At 39.5% G+C, this 26,399-nt stretch overlaps 1 protein-coding gene across 3 annotated transcripts in view; it reads right to left on the bottom strand.

Moving 5' to 3' along the window:
* Positions 1-18,192: 18,192 nt before the first annotated feature.
* LOC126334791 (uncharacterized) overlaps positions 18,193-26,399 on the bottom strand; it is a 176,137-nt gene continuing 167,930 nt past the window's right edge. Inside the window, exons 4-5 of one of the 3 annotated variants that reach the window (XR_007564777.1) lie at positions 22,173-22,373; positions 18,241-19,193 (exon numbers count right to left, since the gene is read on the bottom strand). Coding sequence is in view for 2 of the 3 variants with exons in the window: in XM_049997415.1 (XP_049853372.1) it covers positions 19,170-19,193 (24 nt within the window). In the remaining variant the exon portion in view is untranslated. Of the gene's footprint in view, positions 19,194-22,100; positions 22,374-26,399 lie in introns of those variants that run through there. The other 2 variants (XM_049997415.1, XM_049997417.1) reach the window with 2 other exon arrangements.

Here is a 26,399-nt window from a genome sequence, read left to right as displayed (position 1 = left end):
CGGACAACACTGCAGCTTTCACTAAACTACCGTTCAATGATAACGTATTTCAAGTTAGTTCCCTTTCATATTTTCCGCGCACTGACGATAACATCACTCCTTCCTGCATCCCTCCACGTATTTTAGCAACACCTATTCACAAAATCAAGGCCATTACTACGGGTGTCTGTCATAGGCTTAACACAACTGAGATACCACCTGTACGTTCTCGCCCCTGATGCCTCAATGCAAAAAAACTTACTGCTGCCTAAGAACGTATTAATGAACGTTTATGCTTGTGTATAGTCCGCCCCTCGGATAGTGCGTGGTCTTCCCCAATACATGTCATTCCCAAAAAGGACAATTCCTTTTGACTCTGTGGAGACTATAGGCGTTTGAACGCCAGAACAATACTTGATAACTACCCTGTCCCACACCTCCATGATTTTTCACAATCCATGTTCAGTGCCAATTTTTTCTCTGTGTTACACTGCAAAAAGGCATACCATCAGATTCTGATGAACCCAGAAGATATCCCCAAAACCACTAACATCACCCCATTTGGACTATATTTATATTTGTTTACGCCTTATGGATTGAAGAATGCCGCCCAGACATGGCAAAGATTCATTGTCACCATTCTACATTATTATTTTCTCCACAACTGCAGAGGAACACAAACAACACCTCCAACAGGGTTTTGAAAGATTGGCACAACACAGGGTTGAGATTAATCATTACAAATCCCATCTGGAAAAGCCAGAGGTTATTTTCCTGGGACATTTGGTCAATGATGAGGGCATTCGTCCAACCTCAGAAAGAGTACAACAAATACTTGACCGTCTCCTCCCTCAAACATATTAAGAGTTATGTAGATACATCAGAAAGGTAAATTTTTTTAGAATCCACATTCCACATGCAACATCTCTTCAAGCCCCTCTCACTGAGGCCTTAAAGGGAAAGAATATCACAGGTGACAGACACACAGAATGGGATCAGACCATGCAGCGAGCCTTCAGCTCTCTTAAGCACGCCTTAGTGAACGCTATTAACCTGTCTCACCCTCACCCAGACACCTCCCTGACAATAACAGACCCTACCAACAGGTACTACACCCCTGCGTTTCTTTTCAAAAAAAGCTCACCGAAACGCAAAGAAAATGATCCGCAATTGATCGTGAACTTTACGCCATTTATGAGGCTGTAAAGCACTTTCGTACAGATATTGAAGCCCGACTTGTGACAGTTTACACAGATCACAAGCCCCTTGTCGAGGCTCTCCACAAACCAGCATTAGATTTACTGCCCAGAAGGTTTCGGCATATGGATTTGGTATTACAATATGTTTCAGACTTTCAATATATCAGGGATAATGACAATGTTGCAGCAAACTACCTGTCACGCCTGTCCTCCCTGAAGACAGCTATTGACCCTCACCGCTTACACAAGCTCCAGCTATCCGATCCAGAGATACAGTACCTTCTCTCTGACTCTGATAATTCCTTACAAATTGCTCTACTTCCCTTCCATAATGATGATTGCTCTTTGTATTGTGACATAAAACAGGTCATCCTCATCCTATAGTACCTAAAGCTCTTAGGAAAGACGTTTTCAACAAAATCCACACTCTCGCTCACCTGAACATTTGCGTGACTACGCGCCTCATTACAGAGAGATAAGTTTAGCCTAAAGTAGAAAGAGATTGTAATTGGTGGGCGAGAGTATGCATACCTTGCCAGAGAGCCAAAATACATACATTCTAAGCCCCCATTAGACAAATTTACTGTGCCCTCAGGTAGTTTCCGTCATGTCCATTTGGACATCGTTGGTCCGTTACCGATATCTAACAACTTCCATTACTTACTGACCATGATAGATCATACCACACGTTGGGCTGAGGCTATCCCCATCATGGACATTATGACTGACACTGTAGCTGACACTTTTGTCCACCATTGGCTTTCTCGTTTTGGTTGCCCTACTTCACTTACCACAGACCAGGGGAGACAGTTTGAATCTAATCTGTTTAATTGCCTCTGTCAACTGTGTGGTATCAACAGATTCAGAACTACAGCCTATCACCCACAATCTAATGGCCTAATAGAACAATGGCACCATCACCCTGAAGGTCGCTCTCATGTGTCATTCTTCCTCTTGGACTGAGGCACTCCCCTGGGTCCTTTTAGGTTTGAGGACGGTTTTCAAAGAAGACCTTAAAGCGTCAGTTGCTGAGATGGTATATGGAGAAAACCTCGCAGTTCTGGCGGATTTTCTTGATGATCCTCCTCTACTTCTCGAGGATCAACTTCCCGCGTTGGTATGACAGGTTCGAGAGCATATCATCAAGTTACGTTTTCCGCAACCTCGATCGCATGCTACCCCTCCAGTTTTCATTCACCCACACCTCAGTTCTTGTAACTATGTGATGCTTAGAGAAGACGCCGTGCATCCACCCCTTGCTCCACCCTACACTGGCCCATACCGGGTCCTGTCACTCTCTGAAAATACTTATACAATCCTCTTTAAGAATAAACCACCTGTCGTGTCCATTGAGCACTTGAAACCAGCATGGATTCTTAACGACATTGACATACACGAAATGAATTTGTTTTGCAGGAAACTTCAGAGGCCTGTCCTCTCCCTTCTTCATGAGCTAATCAAACACTCTCTGCAAGACAAGGCCCCCCTCTTCTATACTTCACACCTCCGAGTGCCAGCAGTAATGAACTAGTGTTTCAAGTGAACTTGATTGACTATGATGTGGACTCTATAAAAATGCAACTTGTAGACACTTTTCTTTTTTTATTTGAAAATCAAAACAATTCTGTGCCATCTGACCAGAAAGACATTAAGCTATTACAGTGCTTCAATGTGGGTCCTGATACTTCACAAAATGACATTTCAGCCTCTGTAGACTCCAATAAGGTTTTGTTTATAAGAGTAACCCCCCTTCTCCTTCATCTTCCCCAAATCCTCCTACCCCTATTGCCATCACCCGTGCTGGCCACCTCTCAGACTTCAAGATTACGTCATGCCTTAAATCTTAAATGTTTACCTTCCCTTTATCACTTACTCCTCATCACTCCTCCTATGCGCTCCGCACTCCTCAGGAGGGGGGGAGGGGAGGGGGGGGGGCATAAGGGGCTCTGTGGCAGAACTGCCAGAAAATATTAATATCTTTGCTCTTTTGTACTTCATTCTACTTACTTTGGTTGTTGACCAGTTGGTGTGAGACATTCGTCATGACTGTTACCGTGATTGTCGAAAACTATTTCTATGTGTTTTGATTTATCTTGTGTCAATAAAAATATTACATAGTGAAAGTAAATGGTGTATAACACATGCGATATTGTTTTGCTGTAGCAGATGAGACTTGCTCATCTCTACAATTGCATTGAGCATTTCTTTTCCCATAATGTACCTCATGCCAGTCTATATCTGTATCAGATGGAAGTTTCTCTTTTGAAAGACTCACAGATTTGTAAAGACTATTTTGATCATTACTGACACCAGTATCTGAATTGTATAAAGAAATATTGGTCACACATCAGATCTGTGATGTTTCATGAACTGTATGTTCTTTGTTATTATTTATTTGTTATAGAGGCCTATCACAGTTGCAATGTTCGTTTCATATCCAGTTTTTGTTTTGTTAATAGAGACATTATTCACACATGAATTCTGCATTATTACATGAGCTGCAGACTCTTTTATTATTTGCTTGTTCTGACTTACCTATTGTGCTTGTAACATTGTTTTCATGCCCATACTAAGTTTATTTTTTAAAGGAATGCGGAGGATTATGACGTACTCAGTTCCGAAACTGACATATCTGTTCCAGAGCTTTGGGCTACAGATTCCATGATTATCTCTTGATTTGCATTAAAACATTTAGTGAAGCACTTTTTAGCAGTCAATACAATGTTTTTTCACACTTTTCCACTTATTTTGCGATATGATTTTATCAGATGTTATGCTAGTTTCTGTAACCTAGAATTTGTAGTGATCACTGTATTGACTTGCATTCTAATTTTTGAACTCCCTTTTATAATTTACAATTTTTCTGAAGTCTTCAATAGAATCGATTATTCTCACATTATAGCACTGCCTCCAATGAAAAATAGGAGAAATGCATTGCAAAGACTTAACAATGGAGAAGCAATATCTGTGCTATCAAAATTACAAACATTATTATCTGTGTTCTTCTTGTAGAGGAAGAATGAGTGTTTTTTGTTTCTGCTGATTCCGCTGATGGAGGTCAATTGCTCACAATCCCTAAATGATACAATTATTTGTAGTTAAAACATAATTGTGCTGAATATATATGAGATTAATAATTGCAGTGCACATTTTTGTCAGTAGTCAGTACCTATCCTGTATATGATTCAGTACATAGTAATGAAATGTAGCCCTGGCCATTTCTGTGTAGGCTCATCATTGTAGTGATGCCATTAATGACAAAAATTATATAAGTTCTTCCAACAGTCATGCAACACTAAAAATATAAAGAAGAATTATATTTACAATCTGAAAATGGCATCTTGTAATATTTTTCAATTCATATTAGGCCAGAGGTACAGTTTGTATAAATAACAATATCAATGAATGCTTACACTGCCATTGCACATAGGCAGCTATCCTGGAGCATCCGGCTCCACAGAGAAAATTAACTGAAAATTGTTTAAATGTATTATCATGTAATATTAAAAAAGGATTTTTAATCCATCATGAGTAGGACTGATGTCTTCACATTGGGATCTGTATGCTATTGTTGGTGATAGCACCCTGAGAAAAATCAGCTGTGGCTTTTAACAAACATATGGGGAAAAGATTTATTATTTCTGTTTCTCAAAACCATTTCGTACAATAAGAATAATGGCACAGTTATCATTTATGAAGTGTTAAATAATAAACATTCAATTAATTAATCATTAAGCAATAACATGACTTTTATATTATTTACATCACAAGCGATGTTTTTTGCTTCCAGTAGTTCAGCTCCACTCGATTTACAAGGCTGATTTCATGAGTTGTCTTACATATCAGAACTTTTGTGCTCATTAATGATTTCAATACCATCACCTACCTTCACTTTTTCACTGTTAGTATGGCTGCTTCCTCTTACAGACTGTTGATATTTCATTGCCAATGCAACTTCCAAAAGTCTTGTGTGTAACATATTTTCATAAACACCACAAGCTATTTACCATGCAAGCTTCACTGTTGGTAAGGTCAACACAATCACAGTGAAAGAAGTACCCACTACTCACTTATTTCTGTGTAATTTGTTGCACATTTCACATAACCTGCCACCATTACTTGCCACCATTTTGGCCACTTTTAGTGTGTGACAGGGATATGGTGGAGCCTTCAGAGTGGAAGGAGGTCAATGTCAAGGAAGGCTGAGGAGGACTAGGTGAAGCAGATTGGAAAGATGGTGTTGAGGTAGTGAAGGAACGGGGGTAGGTTGCCCTGGTTTTGAGTACCAATCATGAAGATATCCTCAATGAACCTGAGTCAAGTCATGCATTTTTGGAGTCTAAGAAGGTTTCCTCTAGAAAGGATGGGATGACTTTGGTGCAGTTTCTAGATGTAGGAGGCCTTCTGTCTAATAGTCTCTGCGATTCATAACAATGGAAGTGGAACCTTTGCCTGCAGGTTTGATGAGGTCAGTATCTGTTTTGAGGTTGTGTATGGCTGCCACTTCCTCTGCTGAAAGATTGGTAATCAATTCTTTTCATAACATTGTTGATATTCCATCCTTGACTTTGTATTGTTAGCTTATCCATAGAATTCACAAGACTAGCAGAATCTGCCAGGTGGCTTATTATCTAGAGCTGGTTTCAGCTTTATTAACATCATCAATGAGATTTTTATTTGAGCCATAAAAGATAAAATGTGTATTTAGTATGTTTTGTTGGATTTAAATGTTTTTATGCCTCTTTTCAGAATTTATTTCTATTTTAATAATTGTCTTACACTTTACACTTTTTTGTAGAGTTGAGTATATAGTTGTCACTGGCTTTCCTCTTGGCTGCTATAATATCTGACCTGTAAAGCATTCTTGCTGCTGTGTAAACTTCCCTGTCAGTTTGGCTCTGATGCAGTTTGTCACAGTACAACAGTGATAAATATGATGTTAGTAACTTTAGGCCTTTATCAATGTTGTCAGCTTACTCAAAAATAATAGAAAGGATAATGTATCATAGACTATTCAAATTTCTTATTAAGAATAGAATATTGGTTAACGTGCAAAATGGTTTCCGTAAAAATAAATCAACTGAAACAGCTATCTTCAATTTTTTGCAACTTGTTCTAAATTCCATAAATAGAAAGGAATTGAATTGTGGATTGTTTTTAAACTTATCAAAGGCCTTTGATGTCATTGACCATATGTTACTGCTTAGGAAGTTATATGCCTATGGGATACGTGGAGCTGCCCACAAATGGTTTGAATCACATCTGTCAGACAGGTATCAGAAGGTGGAGATAAGCCATGCAGATAGGACATATTCATCAAGATTCGAGAGAGTTTTGTACGGAGTACCCCAGGGATCTGTATTAGGGCCATTACTGCTTTTAATATTTATCAAAGACCTACCAAGTCAACTATCTGAAGCAGAGGCGGTACTGTTTGCTGATGATACAAGTTTGTTTGTTAAAGCAAATAGTGAAGCTGACTTACAGGAAAAAGTCACATTAGCAACAGATGAAGCAGACAGATGGTTTAATGAAAACAGACTCATTGTGAATGCCAAAAAAACAATGTTGATCAACTTCAGACATATTACAAATAAAATAAAAACTAACCTTACAGTAGAACTGGGTAAGTGTAAGATTGAACAGGCATCATACACTAAATTCTTGGGAGTATGGTTTGATGAACACTTAAGATGGGAAAAGCATGTAATATCATTGAACAAAAAATTAAGTCGAACATGTTATATACTTAGAATGCTTAAAAGCTCATGTAATATTAAAACAGTGTTATGTGTTTATTTCTCATTTATGCACTTTTTATCAAGATATGGTGTACAGTTTTGGGTGAACAACAATCTAACAAAACATTCATTTTGACTACAAACGAAGGCAGTCAGACTAATAAAAGGTATAGGATATAGAGACTCTTGTAGGCATGCTTTCAAAGAATTAAAAATCATGACGCTACCATCCTTATACATATATGAAAGCATATGTTTCTTAAAAGAACCCGAGAAATTTTCTACATTAAACAGAAAATTTCACAACTACGAAACAAGGAATCGAAATGATTTCCACAGAGAAATTCATAAAACAGCTATGTATCACAAAAGTGTACTATACCAACACAAAATCCTCTACAGTGCTCTCCCCAAAGAACTAAAAATAATACCAAAACTGCACATATTTAAAAGAGAATTAAAAACATGTTATTGAGCAACAGTTTTTACAGTATTGAAGAGTTTATGAATCATTGAGAATAAAAGCACAGTTAATATTTCCCTGACATAATAAATATGTGTAATTGCTTACATTTAAATACTTGCTGTTTCTATGAAAGTGTGAAACAATGTTAATGTAAGAATGGAAATAATGTTTGATGTGAGATTCACTAGCTTCTTTTTTTTTTTTGTATGTTGTTATCCTACTTTATATTTTTATGTTAATGTTCTTATAGTTCTATTAAAATTGTAATGTCTAAGTGACAAGTAAATTCAATTATAAATTTTCATGTACATGTATTTTAAATTGTAATGTTTATTGATAAGTCCTATGTAATTTTGATGATGTACTACAAGGACAGTAATAAATTGAATTGAATTGAATTTCCTCCCTAAAAATGCTCTGGTGTATAGTGTACCGATTTCTCTTTTCTTGAGGTTTATTGCATTGGTTCTGCTTTGTGTTTTTTGTGTTATTTGGGACAATATGTGTCAAGATTTTCTACTAATAATTCTAAAAAGAAATGTGTGTTGATTCATGACAAACGTATTAGTAGTGAGTAGTGTATGCAACACATTGTGGTTTAAATTGGTTCTTAACTGACTCATTGGTTGGTCTGATTACCCCCCCTTGGTTTAGTTGAAGAACAGCCTGTTTTATTTTGCAGAGGCTGACAAAGCAACAGTCCTGTATGATCTGAAACTTCTAGGTTTATAGTACTTTATTCAGTTTCGTTCAACTGACAGTTGCTGGTTGTTTTATGAAAGCATGCTATGAGCCTTGTGGGTTTATCATTTAAAGTACAAATGTGGCATTCTTAATGTGTCTAATGTATGCTTCACGTTTGTAATTTACAATTTATGTCTATGTTTATATCACCAAATATCAGAATTTTGCAGTGTTTATACATTAAGAGCTTTGACATCAATTTTTCAAGATTTTGTATAAGTAGTTATTCTTTATTGCTACAGGAATGGTATTCTAATACAGCTATTAGTTCCTGGCATGGTACCAGTATCACTGACCTCCAAAAACTGGTTCTGTACATAAATAACTTACTCACTTACTCACATGCCAAAGTATTTGTATCTTCAACAAACATTAAAACACCACCATGATCAAAATTTGTTATTATTCATAAGGACATATTGCCTTTAATTGAAAAAGTGTCATTATAATCTCTCTATTGAGCAGTAACAAAATACAGGTAACGTTCTATAAATTAGGACATGGAATGTCAGGGACCCGTTCACATCAGATAACCCTACGAGCTGTAAGCCACTCTCTTCCATCCGCGCTCTCTTGTGCTGCACATTGCACATCTCACAGATATGTCATAGGGACTCCCCTCTTCCATAGGGACACAATATGCTGAAAAAAAAAAATTCGTAAAAGAGCAAAATTGTTGTACATCCCTCCCTATCTGAGTAAAATTCCTCTAAGCAGCGAAGATGTCTGATCTTTCTTGCACTTCCCCACCATAAACCCGCAGCAAAGCTGCAGCACAGGAGGTGGTAATGCTGGCTACTCCTGCCAACATTTCTGTCCCACTGTCAACCTTCCAAGAGGCAGTTACCTCAAAGGACAAGCAGATTGCAGAGCAGCAACAGCTGATCACACTGTTGATGGGCAGTGAACACTCGCAAACAGCAACACTCACCCCACGCATCTGCTGAAAATTCAAAAGATATGCCCCCAATTTCTCCTCTGGCGGCCCAGGCACCAGTGGAGTTGGAGCCAGAGCTGACAAAGGACACAACCAACACAGAAGACGAACCGCGGCAGCCACCAACACACAAAGAAGTGAGCCCACAAACTCACGAGGCAACTGCTGAGTGCTGTTGCCAACTCCATCAATACCACAAATTAACAACAATGGAAACACAGGGACAAACACGAACAACCCTGTGACTGCAGCACTCACAAGCAGCTAAGCAGAACCCAAACAAATCTGCGACTGGCTTCCCACCAGTCGTCATACACAACTATGGAGACCTTAGTCTCCTAAACAATGAATTTAGTAAAAAACACAACCCCACAATATTCTACTCAAAACTCACTGGGGACCACACTGCACTGTACGTGGCAAACAAAACAGACTACTCGAATCTGCTCGAATTTATTAAAGAAAGGAAGGTAGAACATTTCATGTACAGTGCAGTCCTTGAAAGGACACAGCAGTACATGATCAAGGGGATAGATTCACGAACCCCAATCAAGACAGTACATGAAGAACTCACCACTCTGGATGGGAGTGCATTTGGGTAAACTGAATGACAGAGTTCGGCACAGTGAGACCATCACACAACTACATGGCAGAATTGGCCGACAAGGCCAAGTCCCATGACCTGTTGAAGTTAAAATTGTTCCTTCATATGGTCATCAGTGTATAGATATACAACACGCCACGCAGCCCCCAACAATGCCACAACTGTCAGCACTTTGCACATGCGGGTATATGATGCGGTCTCGCAGATGCACATGCGCTGTTGGTCACATGACCCAACAGTGCAAACTCCCCAACACAGCACCTCAAAAATGTGCCAACTGGGGTGCTGCCCATCTGGCAAACTACAGGGGGTGCATTGCATACAAAGAAGTTCTGAGGCGCAAAATAGCTAAACATGCCAAGCCTACCGCCATCACAGTTCCGAAACTGCCCCTGCTGGCAGACTCAGGAGTGCACGATGGTTAGAGGAGCCCCAGAGCTCAGGACATGCACAATAAACACCCCTAGCAACAGACACACAACAGACAAATGCAACACCTAACACCACACCTGCATTGGGTACACCACATGACACCAGTAACTACACCACCCTACCCCCTGTGATCGCAGACTGCAGCCCACCACAGGCTATAGAAGATGCACCAATACAGGGACAAACACAGCATCAGAGGAGGAGAAGGAGAAACAGGAGGAACATGACCACACCACAACAAGTACACAGGCGACAGGACACCAGTCCTCACGCACACATCCTGGACATCAACTCGACTACTTACACAACACACCCACTCACCATAGTAAATACACAGGCGTCCACAACTGTCACATGAACAGCTGACACACAAGCCAGCCCTCACCAGACGCCAACACAAGCACCAGCGGCCACTAACATGACCAACAACACACAGTATGACACGCCCAACAGTACGTGAACATTCCGGAGAATAATGGGGACATTATTCCCTGGACTCATGACCACCGAAATAATCACAAAGATTGTGGGGTGTGTCACACAACTCTTCACCCAGTTCATGTTGAGCATCAACTGGACTAGCTTCCAAGCCACTGTCACACCACGTTTTACACTACTACATAGATAATACACCACACCAGCCCTGAAACACAGATGCTAACACAAACACACAGATCCTGATTTGGAATGCCAATGGAATCACATACAAAAAAGCCAAAATGCCCACATTCATGGAGTGAAAGGGTATCTGAATCACTCTTGTGAACGAAACACTGCTTACGCCTTGCAAACAGGTAAACATACCAGGGTATTGCATTTATCATACCGACCAAGCAGATGGCAGGATGGGAGGTGGCACAGCAATCATCATGCACAGAGACATAGAATACATGAACATCGAGCTCCCTGTACTTGAAAGACTAGAGGCTACGGCCATCAGGCTCAACTTGAACGGAGCCAACACTGCGCTGGTATCAATGTACAATCCTCTTAAAAACACAGTAACACGCGATATCAGCACAGTACTCAACATAGCACCACAGTTAATCGCCGCTGGAGTCCTAAATGCAAAGCACCTCGATTGGAACTCATGAATATGAACCTACAATGGCAAGAAACTATATGAACACTCACTAGGCCAAAACTACATTATACTTGTGCCGGACGTTCCCATGTTCGTGCCTACGCAGCCCCGACACAGGCCAGACATGTTAGACATAGCCCTCATAAAGGGCATCACGTGCACACTCAACCTTACGGTTGAAAATGATCTGGACTCAGACCACATGCCTGTAATACTGCACATGGAAGAAACACTGCAGGACATTGAACCACACAGGATACTGAACTACAAGTGCGCAAATTGGACACTGTTCAAGGAAATGATTGAGTCGTATTCCTGACACCCACAAAATGAACAACACACAGCAAATTGATGAGGCTGTGGAGGAATACAAGGTGACCAGTATTTATTTAGAAATGCCTTCTCAAATTGTTCACAGGTGTAGCTGGTTTCAGCTGCATCTGTCACCCATAGAGCAGCATCTCCTACTATGTGCGAAACATATAGCCCTAAACAAAGAAGCGTAAGAAAGTATTTCGAAAAATACATCAACAAAACGTGATATTGGGATGAACTGATTTCAAACCATGATGTGGTCAGGCTATTAAAGGCCAGACTTCTGCCAAATATTAAAGACAAACTAATTCAGGTTCCAGACAATGATTTTGATAACTTCTTGTCTGTCTTGGATTCAATAGATTTAATTCAGGAAGACTTAAAGTTGAAAAGTAGCAATGGAAATAGTTACGATTATAAGGAAAAGAGCAATAATAGACCAAATGGTTGGATAATTGTGGGAATTGTTATAATGGGCGAAACCACAACGGTAAACCTGTGAATGGAAACCAGTCGTTTAACGGTCATCCGAATGATGACGAAGGTAATAACAATAGACAGGCTTGGGGAAACAGTTCACTATCCAAACCATCCTTATTGTCATCATCCACTCCTCCTAATGCCTGGCTAACCAACTGCTCCCTGTCTTCCTTTTCAGACCGTAAGGCCAAACACTTAAATGGTTTTTCACAGTGTAACCTATTACAACTTATAAAATTCTATTATTTTACTCATCATATCTGGCAATCTGTTGCAGCAGAAGTCCCTCATTCTCAGTCACTGTAAAAATTCCAACTTCAGAAAATTTAAAATTAAAAATTCAATCTCGTATTGTGTTACAGCTAAAAATTTATTACAATCTCAAACTAAATAAAGGCATCTTGATAAATTTGAAATAAGTTGTAACACACTTACAATAATGAAATAAATCAAGGTCAACAAGCTACACTCCTGGAAATTGAAATAAGAACACCGTGAATTCATTGTCCCAGGAAGAGGAAACTTTACTGACACATTCCTGGGGTCGGATACATCACATGATCACACTGACAGAACCACAGGCACATAGACACAGGCAACAGAGCATGCACAATGTCGGCACTAGTACAGTGTATATCCACCTTTCGCAGCAATGCAGGCTGCTATTCTCCCATGGAGACGATCGTAGAGATGCTGGATGTAGTCCTGTGGAACGGCTGGCCATGCCATTTCCACCTGGCGCCTCAATTGGACCAGCGTTCGTGCTGGACGTGCAGACCGCGTGAGACGACGCTTCATCCAGTCCCAAACATGCTCAATGGGGGACAGATCCGGAGATCTTGTTGGCCAGGGTAGTTGACTTACACCTTCTAGAGCATGTTGGGTGGCACTGGATACATGCGGACGTGCATTGTCCTGTTGGAACAGCAAGTTCCCTTGCCGGTCTAGGAATGGTAAAACGATGGGTTCGATGACGGTTTGGATGTACCGTGCACTATTCAGTGTCCCCTCGACGATCACTAGAAGTGTACGGCCAGTGTAGGAGATCGCTCCCCACACCATGATGCCGGGTGTTGGCCCTGTGTGCCTTGGTCGTATGCAGTCCTGATTGTGGCGCTCACCTGCATGGCGCTAAACACGCATATGACCATCATTGGCACCAAGGCAGAAGCGACTCTCATCGCTGAAGACGACACGTTTCCATTCGTCCCTCCATTCACGTCTGTCACGACACCACTGGAGGCGGGCTGCACGATGTTGGGGCGTGAGCGGAAGACGGCCTAACGGTGTGTGGGACCGTAGCCCAGCTTCATGGAGACGGTTGCGAATGGTCCTCGCCGATACCCCAGGAGCAACAGTGTCTCTAATTTGCTGGGAAGTGGCGGTGCGGTCCCCTACGGCACTGCGTAGGATCCTACGATCTTGGCGTGCATCCGTGCGTCGCTGCGGTCCGGTCCCAGGTTGACGGGCACGTGCACCTTCCGCTGACCACTGGCGACAACATCGATGTACTGTGGAGACCTCACGCCCCACGTGTTGAGCAATTCGGCGGTACGTCCACCCGGCCTCCCACATGCCCACTATACGCCCTTGCTCAAAGTCCGTCAACTGCACATACGGTTCACGTCCACACTGTCGCGGCATGCTACCAGTGTTAAAGACTGCGATGGAGCTCCGTATGCCACGGCAAACTGGCTGACACTGATGGCGGCGGTGCACAAATGCTGCGCAGCTAGCGTCATTCGACAGCCAACACCGCGGTTCCTGGTGTGTCCGCTGTGCCGTGCGTGTGATCATTGCTTGTACAGCCCTCTCGCAGTGTATGGAGCAAGTATGGTGGGTCTGACACACCGGTGTCAATGTGTTCTTTTTTCCATTTCCAGGAGTGTATATGCTTCCTGTCTAAATACACTCAAAGTACTGACATAGATTGCCAACATTTCTGTAACTATTTATAATTTCTTAACAATCCCAAACAATCCTCAGCATTATTTAGAAATATTCTTTTATTAATTAACAATTAAAACTCTCATCCTAAAACAAATGATCCATTTCAGTGATTACCTTGACTCTTATATATTAATCACATGAGTGAATTCTAGTCTCTATATTAATTGAAGCATGTATAAATGCTTAGGTATCAATTGTTAACAATACACTTGTTATATTTACTAATTACAGAAGAGTCATATTGTATAAAAGGTTCCTGCCAATTAATGGACTTCTACACATTAGTGTAATTAAGATTCTGTAATTATTTTCTTTGTAACTTTTTTCACAAGTACATATTTCCATATACCTCTATGTCAGAAATTGCTCTTTATGGTTAAAATTTACATGTTTAAATAGGTTTCAGTTAAACTGTTTTAAACTTTATCATCATACTGGTCAACCCCTGAATAATCTGTGCTTTCTACATTAGTTTCTATTACATCTGTGAGTTCCAGTTCTTTGGAAACCATTTCTACATTATCTACCTGTATATTTGGTACCCTAATATCTTCAATAGCCCTATAGCCATATTCATAGCTTACACTTGGTTTGAATTGTCTAAATCTTGGCCTTGCTGAATCTCTTGATCTAATTTGCACCCTGACCAGAGCAGAAGTCAGTTTAAATTGTGGTGTCTCTCACTGTTATTCCTACCCCTTCTGTTGCCTGATCTGTCATTCCTCTCTCTCCCTTGATCATCTGGTACTGCCTCATCCTGGGAATTTCCACCATTCCTATAAGCATTATCATTGTTGTTGTTGTGGCCTTCAGTCCTGAGACTGGTTTGATGCAGCTCTCCATGCTACTCTACCCTGTGCAAGCTTCTTCATCTCCCAGTACCTACTGCAACCTACATCCTTCTGAATCTGCTTAGTGTATTCATCTCTTGGTCTCCCTCTACAATTTTTACCCTCCACACTGCCCTCCAATACTAAATTGGTGATCCCCTGATGCCTCAGAACATGTCTTACCAACTGATCCCTTCTTCTAGTCAAGTTGTGCCACAAGCTCCTCTTCTCCCCATTTCTATTCAATACCTCCTCATTAGTTATGTGATCTACTCATCTAATCTTCAGCATTCTTCTGTAGCACCACATTTCGAAAGCTTCAATTCTCTTCTTGTCGAAAGTATTTATCGTCCATGTTTCACTTCCATACATGGCTACATTCCATACAAATACTTTCAGAAACGACTTCCTGACATTTAAATTTATACTTGATGTTAACAAATTTTCCTTCTTCAGAAATGCTTTCCTTTTCCATTGCCAGTCTACATTTTATGTCCTCTCTACTTGATCAGTTATTTTGCTCCCCAAATAGCAAAACTCATGTACTACTTTAAGCGTCTCCTTTCCTAATCTTATACCCTCAGCATCACCTGATTTAATTCGACTACATTCCATTATCCTCGTATTGCTTTTGTTGATGTTCATCTTATACCCTCCTTTCAAGGCACTGTCCATTCCGTTCAACTGCTCTTCCAAGTCCTTTGCTCTGTCTGACAGAATTACAATGTCATCGGCGAACCTCAAAGTTTTTATTTCTTCTCCATGGATTTTAATAAGTACTCCGAACTTTTCTTTGATTTCCTTTATTGCTTGCTCAATATACAGATTGAATAAATCAGGGATAGGCTACAACCATGTCTCACTCCCTTCCCAACCACTGCTTCCCTTTCATACCCCTCGACTCTTGTAACTGCCATCTGGTTTCTGTACAAATTGTAAATAGCCTTTCACTCCCTGTATTTAACCCCTGCCACCTTCAGAATTTGAAAGAGAGTATTCCAATCAACATTGTCAAAAGCTTTCTCTAAGTCTACAAATGCTAGAAACGTAGATTTGCCTTTCCTTAATCTATTTTCTAAGATAAGTCGTAGGGTCAGTATGCTTCACGTGTTCCAACATTTCTACAGAATCCAAACTTATCTTCCCCAAGTTCAGCTTCTATCAGTTTTTCCATTCATCTATAAAGAATTCCCATTAGTATTTTGCAGCTGTGACTTATTAAACTGATAGTTCGATAATTTTCACATCTGTCAACACCTGCCTTCTTTGGGACTGGAATTATTATATTCTTCTTCAAGTCTGAGGGTATTTTGCCTGTCTCATACATCTTCCTCACCAGATGGTAGAGTTTTGTCAGGACTGGCTTTCCCAAGGCTGTCAGTAGTTCTAATGAAATGTTGTTTACTCCTGGGGCCTTGTTTCGACTCAGGTCTTTCAGTGCTTTGTCAAACTCTTCATGCAGTATCATATCTCCTATTTCATCTTCATCTACATCCTCTTCCATTTCCATAATATTGTCCTCAAGTACATCACCCTTGTATAGACCCTCTATATACTCCTTCCACCTTCCTGCTTTTCCTTCTTCGCTTAGAACTGGGTTTCCCTCAAAGCTCTTGATATTCATGCAAGTGGTTCTCCTTGCTCCAAGGGTCTCTTTAATTTTCCTGTAGGTAGTATCTATCTTACTCCTAGTGAGATAAGCCTCTACGTCCTTACATTTGTTCTCTAGCCATCCCTGCTTATCCATTTTGCACTTCCTGTCGATCTCATTTTTGAGACGTTTGCATTCCCTTTTGCCTGCTTCATTTATTGCATTTTCATATTTTCTCCTTTCATCAGTTAAATTCAATATCTCTTCTGTTACCCAAGGATTTCTATTAGTCCTCGTCTTTTTACCTACTTGATCCTCTGCTACCTCACTATTTCATCCCTCAAAGCTACCCATTCTTCTTCTACTGTATTTCTTTCCCCCATTCCTGTCAATTGTTCCCTTATGCTCTCCCTGAAATTCTGTACAACCTCTAATTCTTTCAGTTTATCCAGGAACCTATCTCCTTAATAGGCCTAAATCAAAAACCAAGGAATGCTTTCTGACTATCATAACTCAAAACAGGTATCAGAATCTTGACAAAATTCTGATAGGAGAAGTTGCAGCATTGAAAACCATGCAAACTAAAAATAACTGTTCAATCTGTAAAAAAATTGCCAATGATAATTTCAAAAAACTTCAAGTTCCAAACTCATGTATTAATGCTAACCTAGTGAGTGAACATAAACAAAATGTTCAATGTAACGACAGTGAAATCCATGACACTGTAATCCACAAAAGTGTATGCACGAAATTGTTCCAAACCAGCAGTAGAAGAAGCGAGAAGTACAAGAACAGCCGGATTCTTAAATATGGAGACACTCATGGTCGCGAAATAGTTCAAAACATTGCAAATATCCAAGACAACTTCACAGCTATGGCTCACATTCAACCTGGTGCACGTCTTTCTGCTGTAGTGAAGCCATGTGTGGAAGATAGTGAATTGTTCTCAGTAAATGATTATGTCGTTATCATTGGTGGTACAAATGATGTGACTAAAAATGAAGCAAATGACACTATCAGGCACATGAAAGCAACACTCGGTAAGTTGACTGGCACTAAAGTAATTGTCGTTAACATTCCATAGAGACATGATCTAATGGACCAATCTCTTGTGAACTTGGAAGTGCACAAAACAAATGTTAGACTTAAAACAAGATGTAAGAAATTTCGCAATGTGTCTGTGGTAAACCTCAGTAACCTAGATAGAAACCTGCACACAACTCATAGTATGCACATGAACAAGAGAGATAAAAAGATTGTGAGTAAACTAATTATTTGTGAAATCAGACAATAAGCTCCTGTCTCCTTGGAGATTATATGATTTAATTAATGATTATTATACTACAATCCTCTTGTTGTATTAGCCTGTGTATATCGAGACTTCGTTCATTGTTAAATGCCATGGTGTGGTACTAAGGCTGCTGGAGATGCCATAAGAACTGGTAAAATTTAGTTTATGTCCTTTATCACACTGCACAATATTCAAACTGTGTGCCACTACTATTAAACATAGAGATAAATCCTTCGCTACGCAACCGCCTTTGGCTCATGCAGCCTACACCTTCCACAGCCTCTCAACAACTGCATCTGCTTGCGAATCTCTGTGCCACTGGGCATTGTCATCCTCCAAGGAACAACCACTTACAGGTACTACACACCAGTACCCTACGTCTACTTGTGACTCTCTGCGCTACTGGGCACTGTTGCCTTCAAAAAAATAACCACTTACAGATACTACACACCAGTACCCTCACATCCCCACCAAAACAAAACTAGAGATAGGTTACATTTTGAGGGGACTCAGAAGTCCTAGCGAAAGTTATACAATAAAAAATCAAAATTTGAAAATTATACTAATTATTATTTCATGTCAAAGTAGTTGCAATAAGTATCTGACCCTGAGAACAAATGACTTTCAAAATATAACTAATGTTAATTAACATTATCTCCATGCACACAAAACATGATCAATGAATATATCAATTTGAAAATTATTTAATGACAGCAAGAACTTTACACATAATTTACTAACTGTCTGTCAGTCAACAATAAAAATGTAAAAAATATAAGATAACGTGACTGACACAATTTCCCTTTTGTTGGAGATATCAAGCATATTAGTAAAGGTTACTCTTAATTATGCACATGAATCACAGTAAAGAACATAATTGACACTAAGGAATGGAATCTGAATAAATGAGCCTAATTTTAAATAACCTAATACAAATGTAAAACCTATATACACAAAAGCATTGACACTATGCATCTGCCAAAACTACAGTTACAGGCATAAAACATTTTATCAATTAACTATTGAAATTTGTAAATTGGCATACAGTACACAGACTACTTATACAAAAATCAGTACATACCTTTAAAGAAATATTTTCCATTTACAACCAAGTTACACTGAGTGAATTATTTATAAAAAAAAGACATTTTGTTGACTTGAGCACTTTTAACACCATAAGGAAATATTGGATACTCTGCTTTGGGGCCCTACCTATAAGTTGAGCAGAATTTCACATGATTTCACTACGGGGAGGGGCATTGTCGCCACTGAGGACTCACAAACACTATACATAACATAGCACTTGTTACTCTGCTTTTATCACTGTCCTATGTCTTGAGCTGATTGTCACACGCAGTTAGGACGTTTGATGCAAGCAAAGAGTGACATTGATGCCACCAGAGACAGGAAGATCTAGGAGTTGTTGTTATGCTCACAAAGAATCACCGCATTCCGCCGTACGGTTTGTCAGCGGCACGTTCCTGTTATGTTGACAAGTGGTGGATGCCAGTCAGCTGTTCATGACGTCAGCCACCTTCTCCTCCCCCAAACTGTAGATCGCCGGGCGTCGAAGGTCATTGGCAGGCAGGCATGAAAACAATAAAATAACATTATGGCAGCATGAAGTAACAAAAGACTAATGCACTGCACGCTTAGCTGTGCACTGTTGCCTGCTTCCTGAAAACCAAAACACACGCTACAAGCGTCACTCCATTGTTCACTGCTGCGCCTGTCACAGGACATAAGAGAAAGTCACATGATATCAAACACAGAGAATAAAATGCACTCACTGCAGCTACCGACTACAGTCTTTAATATCTCACAATATTTCACTCCTTTGAACTTTTGTAAAAGACATTCTAAACTTTCAAGTTGATCATTTTGCGGCAGAATAATGCGGTTAATTGTGTGAGCTTCAAGTACAATGCATACTGTACTGTCCCTTTTTCCTACAGCGTGTATTGGGTTCAAATATTCACTGTCTTATCTTTCATTTATCTGATTAGCCAACATCCTTTTGATTTCCTTGTTCACTGCTTCTCTCTTCGCTAAAAGTATTGCATACAATTTGCTGCGAAATGGTACATGTTCCTTGACTTTAATTTTGCAAACACATCCTTTAATTAATCCAGATAATTTTGAAAACAGGTCAACTTTGCATCTCAGCACTTCCATTAATTCCTCTCTTTTTGCTTCCATCAAGTTCACTGATGTCTGAATCTTGATTCAAATACCAGTCAGAGCATCTTCATCATTATTCTTCTCTTGCACAGCAGGATCTTCCTCAGAATCATCATACGTCGCCAGTTCCTCTTCTCCTCGGAGACGCATTAACCTCACATTCACGCATGCAGCGCGCTTATTTTCTTCATGAATAAATCCTTTAAACATTATGTTCTTCTCGACATTATTTATTCTCGTCTACAGACAACCCTTTTCAAATTCAATACTGCACCTCATTTCAGTCAAGCAATCGATTCCAAGAACTAATCCGACATTAAGAGATCCAACAATTAATACAATCTGCTCATACTCGTCTTCATTGATTCTAAACTTCACTAGAGCTTGACCTTTAATGGGTTTGCTTCTATTACCTACAGAATTGACAATATGTATGTCATTCAAGGGGAATGTTGGAAATGCCACCAGATTATTTAATTGTGGAAACAGATTTTCTGAAATTGCACTCACTTCGCTCACTGAGCCCAGTAGTGCATCCACAATAATTCCGCATACGTCCACCTCTACAAAAGGCATTAAGTTTTCTTTATCATTATTTTCATCCTCTTGATACAAATCATCTTTAATATCATCTACTCATTCACACTTGATTGCATTAATCGCTACATCCAACCCATTTCTTGTAACTTGAGTTTCGGAGTGGGTTGTCTTTGAAACATGACTTAGTTTACTGGTTCACATTCCTGTGAATTACACTCTGGGCTCCTTTCTAGTTTCAACAATTATTGCTGTCTTCTTTTTTCTTCATACTGTGATCAATCTGAGTACTGATCGTAATTAAATCAGTTCAGTGCGTCATACTCATTTCTTCTTTGTTTTCCGTCCCCTCTTCTATCAAATCTGCTTGGTCTTCCATTATTCATAAATTCTTGCCGTGGTGGGCCATAACCACACAAATGACAATCGTCATTATTTCTCTTGTGCTGTTCGCGTTCATGGTTAAGTACATCAGTTCTATCAATCATTAGGCAGGTCTGCTCCATGTTCAATTTTGGAGTTAGTGCTAACTTTTCACGTACCGCGAAAGGTAGCTTCTGTATCAAAATTAACATCAATTCCTCTTCCTTGACTGGATCATCAAGATAGGCATTGTTGTTCCAAATTTTCTGCATATATTCACGCATTGTTCCATAATGTCTTGTGTACTTCAGTGGTGTAAGAATCTTTGATTTTACATCCCATTGTTTTTCTCGCGACCAAAATTTACTCAAGAATGCAGATTCAAATTCTTTGTATTGTGAATAATTTTCTGAAACACTGATGCCCCATATATGTGCTTTGCCTTTCGTTTGGCTAATGTACGTATTAATTTTCGCATGTTTCATATAATGTCTTGGAAATGCGTGTTTAAATTGCTTAATAAAGGCAATTAAGCCTTTATTAAGCAATGTACCAATAACTTGAGGTACATTAACCATACTGTTATCAACTTTTCGTAACACTGCATTGATTTCCTGACGTATAAAGTGTTTACTGACATTGTTCAAACCATTTTCGGACGACATTACCTTTTGGCAAATTTCGCCTACTTCGTTACTCAGTTCAGTACATTGCGCCGGTATGCCTTGAACTAACTTAACAATTGTTTCTTTGTTACCTTTACATGTACTCTTAATTGTAAAAAATTCATCGTTTTTAGCCTTAACTGTTTCTTGAACTTTGTTAACTAATGTGCTCGATTGTTTACCTTGTTCATTAACTTTTGTGTTAAGATCTTGCATTTTATTTTCAAGTTCTTCATGTTTGGTATCACATTCCTTTTGGAGCTCCTTATGTTTCTGATTAAGTAAATTAGTGAGCTCAGTTTGCAAGTTAACCATTGCATTTGATAAATTCTTTATTTCTTCATTGGCATTCATACTTTCCTGTTTGATTTCTTTCAACATCTGCACTATCAAATCGTTTGTGCTACTACTCATTCTCATTTGTTGACTATTCTCTGGTGTTGAACTAGGTATCATTGAATTGAAACTAACTACACCACTATCTTCCATTACATTAAGTGTGGTATTCTCAAGTCCAAACACACATTCTACATTGACTAAAGCATTAACTTGTCCCCCCTTATTAATAACTTCACTGTTGTTTTGCGTTGTGTCTGCCATTTTAACAATGTTCACAAAAACCACTGTCCATTAATAATTAGTTCCAACACTTAATTTAAAAGACCATATTATAAATATCACCATTTCTAACATAGTTAAGAGGCCCTTTCCAAATTTCTCCTGTGAAATGTGGAAAACAATTAGAAACAAAGCACCATGGTCACAATTAGCTGCTTCACTCACCGTTTGTTGTGCCATCTTCTCCGACAATCTGAAGATTGCGAAGGAATTGACGTCTGACACAAGCGTCGCCAAATAGAAGCTCCCTTTGTCTTTGGAGATTATATGGGTTAATTAATGATTCTTATGTTACAATCCTCTTGTTGTAGTTGACCATGTATATCGAGACTTTGTTCATTGTTAAATGCAATGGTGTGGTAGTAACTGATGAGACACATTAAGAACTGGTAAAATTTAATTTATTTCATTTATCACACTGCACAAACATAAACACACTATTATTCAAACTGTGTGCCACTACTATTAAACATAGAGATAAATCCTTTGCTACGCAACCACCTTTGGCTCATGCAGCCTACACCTACCACAGCCTCTCAACAACTGCATCTGCTTGCGACTCTCTGCGTCACTGGGCATTTTCGCCCTCCAAAGAACAACCACTAACAGGTACTGCACACCAGTATCCTGCCTCTGCTTGTGACTCTCTGCGCCACTAGGCACTGTCGCCCTCCAAAGAACAACCACTTACAGATACTACACACCAGAACCCTCACAAGATAAAACATCACACAAAGCAGTGTAAATAAGTGCATTTCTATGGAATGGCACAACCCACCCAAACAGGACTTGCCACACAAAGAGCTACAGGTGACAAGCCAGGGAAACTTGTGAACCCTGCTCGATAGCCTGGTAGCTCTATGTATGGTCCAGCAGGAGAAACTTAGCCCTAGTATCGTACAGCGGAACCCTTGTACTCTTAAAAACAGCCAGTCTGGTAGGGTGATACATCCATCAAGTGTTCAACAATCCAAACTCACTTTCAAATTAATTCAGCAGAACTATCAAAGTCTTGGCAATAAGTACAACGAGTTGGATACCATTGCAGCAATTGATAACCCTGATGTTTTAGTTAAAAGTGAACAGTGGTACACAGATGAGCTAATTAGTGTGTGTAAGCCACTCTCCATGATCTTTTGCTCTGCCCTCAGTAGAAAAGAGAAATGTGGTGGTGGGGTAGCTATCTTTGTAGCCAGTGATAGTAATTATAGTGTAGTAGATGTAAGTGCTTTCAGCATTGAGAGTGTAATAGAACTAGCAGCAATTAATTATAAGTGGGGGAAAGAGAACTTAATTATTATGGGCCCATACAGACCTCCATCTGGTAGCTTAGATAATTTCTTTGATGTTCTTAATCACCTGCTTGTTGACATTGACAGTAAACACTGCAATAAAAATGGCTGGGTTAACATAATACTAACTGGAGATATAAACATTGACTTGCTGTCCAATGACCCTGTTTCTAAAAAACTAATACTAATACTAGCTCAATTTAACTTAACATTTCTGATAAATGAGCCCGCTAGAGAGGTCAATAGTGTAAAATCATGCATTGACAACATTATAACTAACATGTCCCACTTTACATGCAGTGCATCAGTTCTGAAGCTTGTCATTTCTGACCATCACGCAATACAGGTATTGATAGAAGCTGAAAATCTTCATGTCAATAGAAAAGAGAAACAATATGTGACAAAAAGAATCACCAATGACGACACTGTTAAAGATTTCAACAGTTTGCTGAAAAGCTTACAATGGGGTGAAAAAAAAAAACAGCATTACTTTCAGTGATTTTTCATTAGATTTTTATTATTACTTCAATGTCTCATGCCCAGAAATGACCTTCACACACACACACACACACACACACACACACACACACAAAACCTAACTGGATAAATCATGAAGTAACAACAGCAAGAGAGAAAGTTAGACTTTTCCAATATGCAATGATAAATAATGACAATAATAATAGACTAAAGGTAGAATTTAAGAACTATCAGGATTACTATAAAGATCTTCTGCTAGAAACTAAAAGTAAATATGTAGCCACAATGTTAAGAAACTTGGCTGACACTGGTCTAGCTGCTTTGGAAAGTAATAAATAGCTTTAGGGATTTTAAGGACAGATTGACAAGTGATTTTACTATAAACCATAAAGGGCATATCATGAAATGTCAATGTCAGATTGCAAAAGTTTTTAATGAGTACTTTTCTTCTGTTGGAAAATTTGTCAATGACCATTTTAAGAATATTCAGCATAGATATAATGGCATTCCAATCAAACAAAGCAAATACTTAGCCCCAACCAATAGTAAGGAAGGCAAAAACATAGTAATGTCATTAAAAAATACAAAATCAGCAGGCTATGGTTGATTGTCTATCAGTACACTGAAAAGATGCATAGACAACATATCTGATGCCATGGCCACAGCAGTAAATGATGTAATTGGATCAGGTTGTTTCCCAGATAGTCTAAAGATAGCACAAGTAACCCCGATTTACAAGAAATGTGATAAATCTAAAATTGAAAACTACCCCCCCCCCCCCTCCATCATCACAATCTTACAATCTTACCTGCATTTTCTAAGGTAGTTGAGAAAGTTATTTATACTAGACTAATGACATTCCTGAGTCAACACAATTTAATATTTGAAAATCAGAATGGCTTTATGAAAGACAAGTCAACTTCAGTAGCAGCAGCACAATTAATAGACAAAATAATAACGGCCATAGAGAACAAGGAGTATGTAACTGGAGTGTTCCTTGATCTAGAAAGAGCTTTTGACTGAATTACAACCTGACTCCCTAGAAAGTATTAACAGTAGGCACTGTTAACTTGAAGAAGTAATAATTAATGACGATGTAAATAAAACAGAAAGAAACTTCCACATGGGAAAAATATATGAAAAATAAAGATTCCAAGACTTACCAAGCGGGAAAGCGCCGGCAGACAGGCACATGAACAAAACACACACACAAAATTACGAGCTTTCGCAACTGGCAGTTGCTTCGTCAGGAAGGAAGGAAGGAGAGGGAAAAATGAAAGGGTGTGGGTTTTAAGGGAGAGGGTAAGGAGTCATTCCAATCCCGGGAGCGGAAAGACTTCCCTTAGGGGAAAAAAAAGGACAGGTGTACACTCGCACACACACACACATATCCATCCGCACATACACAGACACAAGCAGACATATTTAAAGGCAAAGAGTTAAGGGCAGAGATGTCAGTCGAGGCGGAAGTACAGAGGCAAGGGAAGTCTTTCCGCTCCCGGGATTGGAATGACTCCTTACCCTCTCCCTTAAAACCCACACCCTTTCATTTTTCCCTCTCCTTCCTTCCTTCCTGACGAAGCAACTGCCAGTACTTCCGCCTCGACTGACATCTCTGCCCTTAACTCTTTGCCTTTAAATATGTCTGCTTGTGTCTGTGTATGTGCGGATGGATATGTGTGTGTGTGTGCGAGTGTACACCTGTCCTTTTTTTTTCCCCTAAGGGAAGTCTTTCCGCTCCCGGGATTGGAATGACTCCTTACCCTCTCCCTTAAAACCCACACCCTTTCATTTTTCCCTCTCCTTCCTTCCTTCCTGACGAAGCAACTGCCAGTTGCGAAAGCTCGTAATTTTGTGTGTGTGTTTGTGTGTTTTGTTCATGTGCCTGTCTGCCGGCGCTTTCCCGCTTGGTAAGTCTTGGAATCTTTATTTTGAAGAAGTAATAAATAATTATAGCCATTTACAGTGCCAACTGCCACACTTCTCTAAAATCCAGGATTAAAATTTTAGCATCAATTGCAACTGTTCTTTTCTTTAATATCCCATTGATAACTATAGTAGAAATTGTAAAGATCCCCTAGGTGAATGGAGGACTGTTAATTAAATTGTATTAGTTACAAGCTTCATCCAATTATGCCCCTTTGTTTTGGAATAATTTGCTAAACTGAATCATTTGAAAACTTAGTGAAGGAATTCTCTTTAACTTGGACAGCTTTTTTCTACTTAAATGCCCTTTCCGTGGACCCTCCCCAATGTACACCAGATGGAGCATTGCAGTTCTTGTATCATGTGGCTCATGGAGCATGAGCAACCTGGCAGCCAACATCTACCATCAGCAGCCACATATCCCCTTAACTGCTGCAATGGACCACATCACCACAACTTGCTGCACTTCTTCACCATCTCCTTGACTGACTTGCTCAAAAATTATAAGGCAAGATTTTTCAGTAAAGCACAAGTAACCAATTATGCCGTTATGCCCCCGTGAAACAGTGAACAAACATAAATATTGTAACAAAGTTAATTACGATGTGATAACAACTACCCACCCTCAGCTTATAAGGTCCTTCTGATAGCACTGTACATCCATAGGAACATTCCGTAGTTCACCACTTTTGTAAAA

The sequence above is a fragment of the Schistocerca gregaria genome, chromosome 2 (genome assembly GCF_023897955.1).
Source record: "Schistocerca gregaria isolate iqSchGreg1 chromosome 2, iqSchGreg1.2, whole genome shotgun sequence".
Classification (NCBI taxonomy): domain Eukaryota; kingdom Metazoa; phylum Arthropoda; class Insecta; order Orthoptera; family Acrididae; genus Schistocerca; species Schistocerca gregaria.
This window is presented reverse-complemented; position numbering and strand designations above follow the sequence as displayed.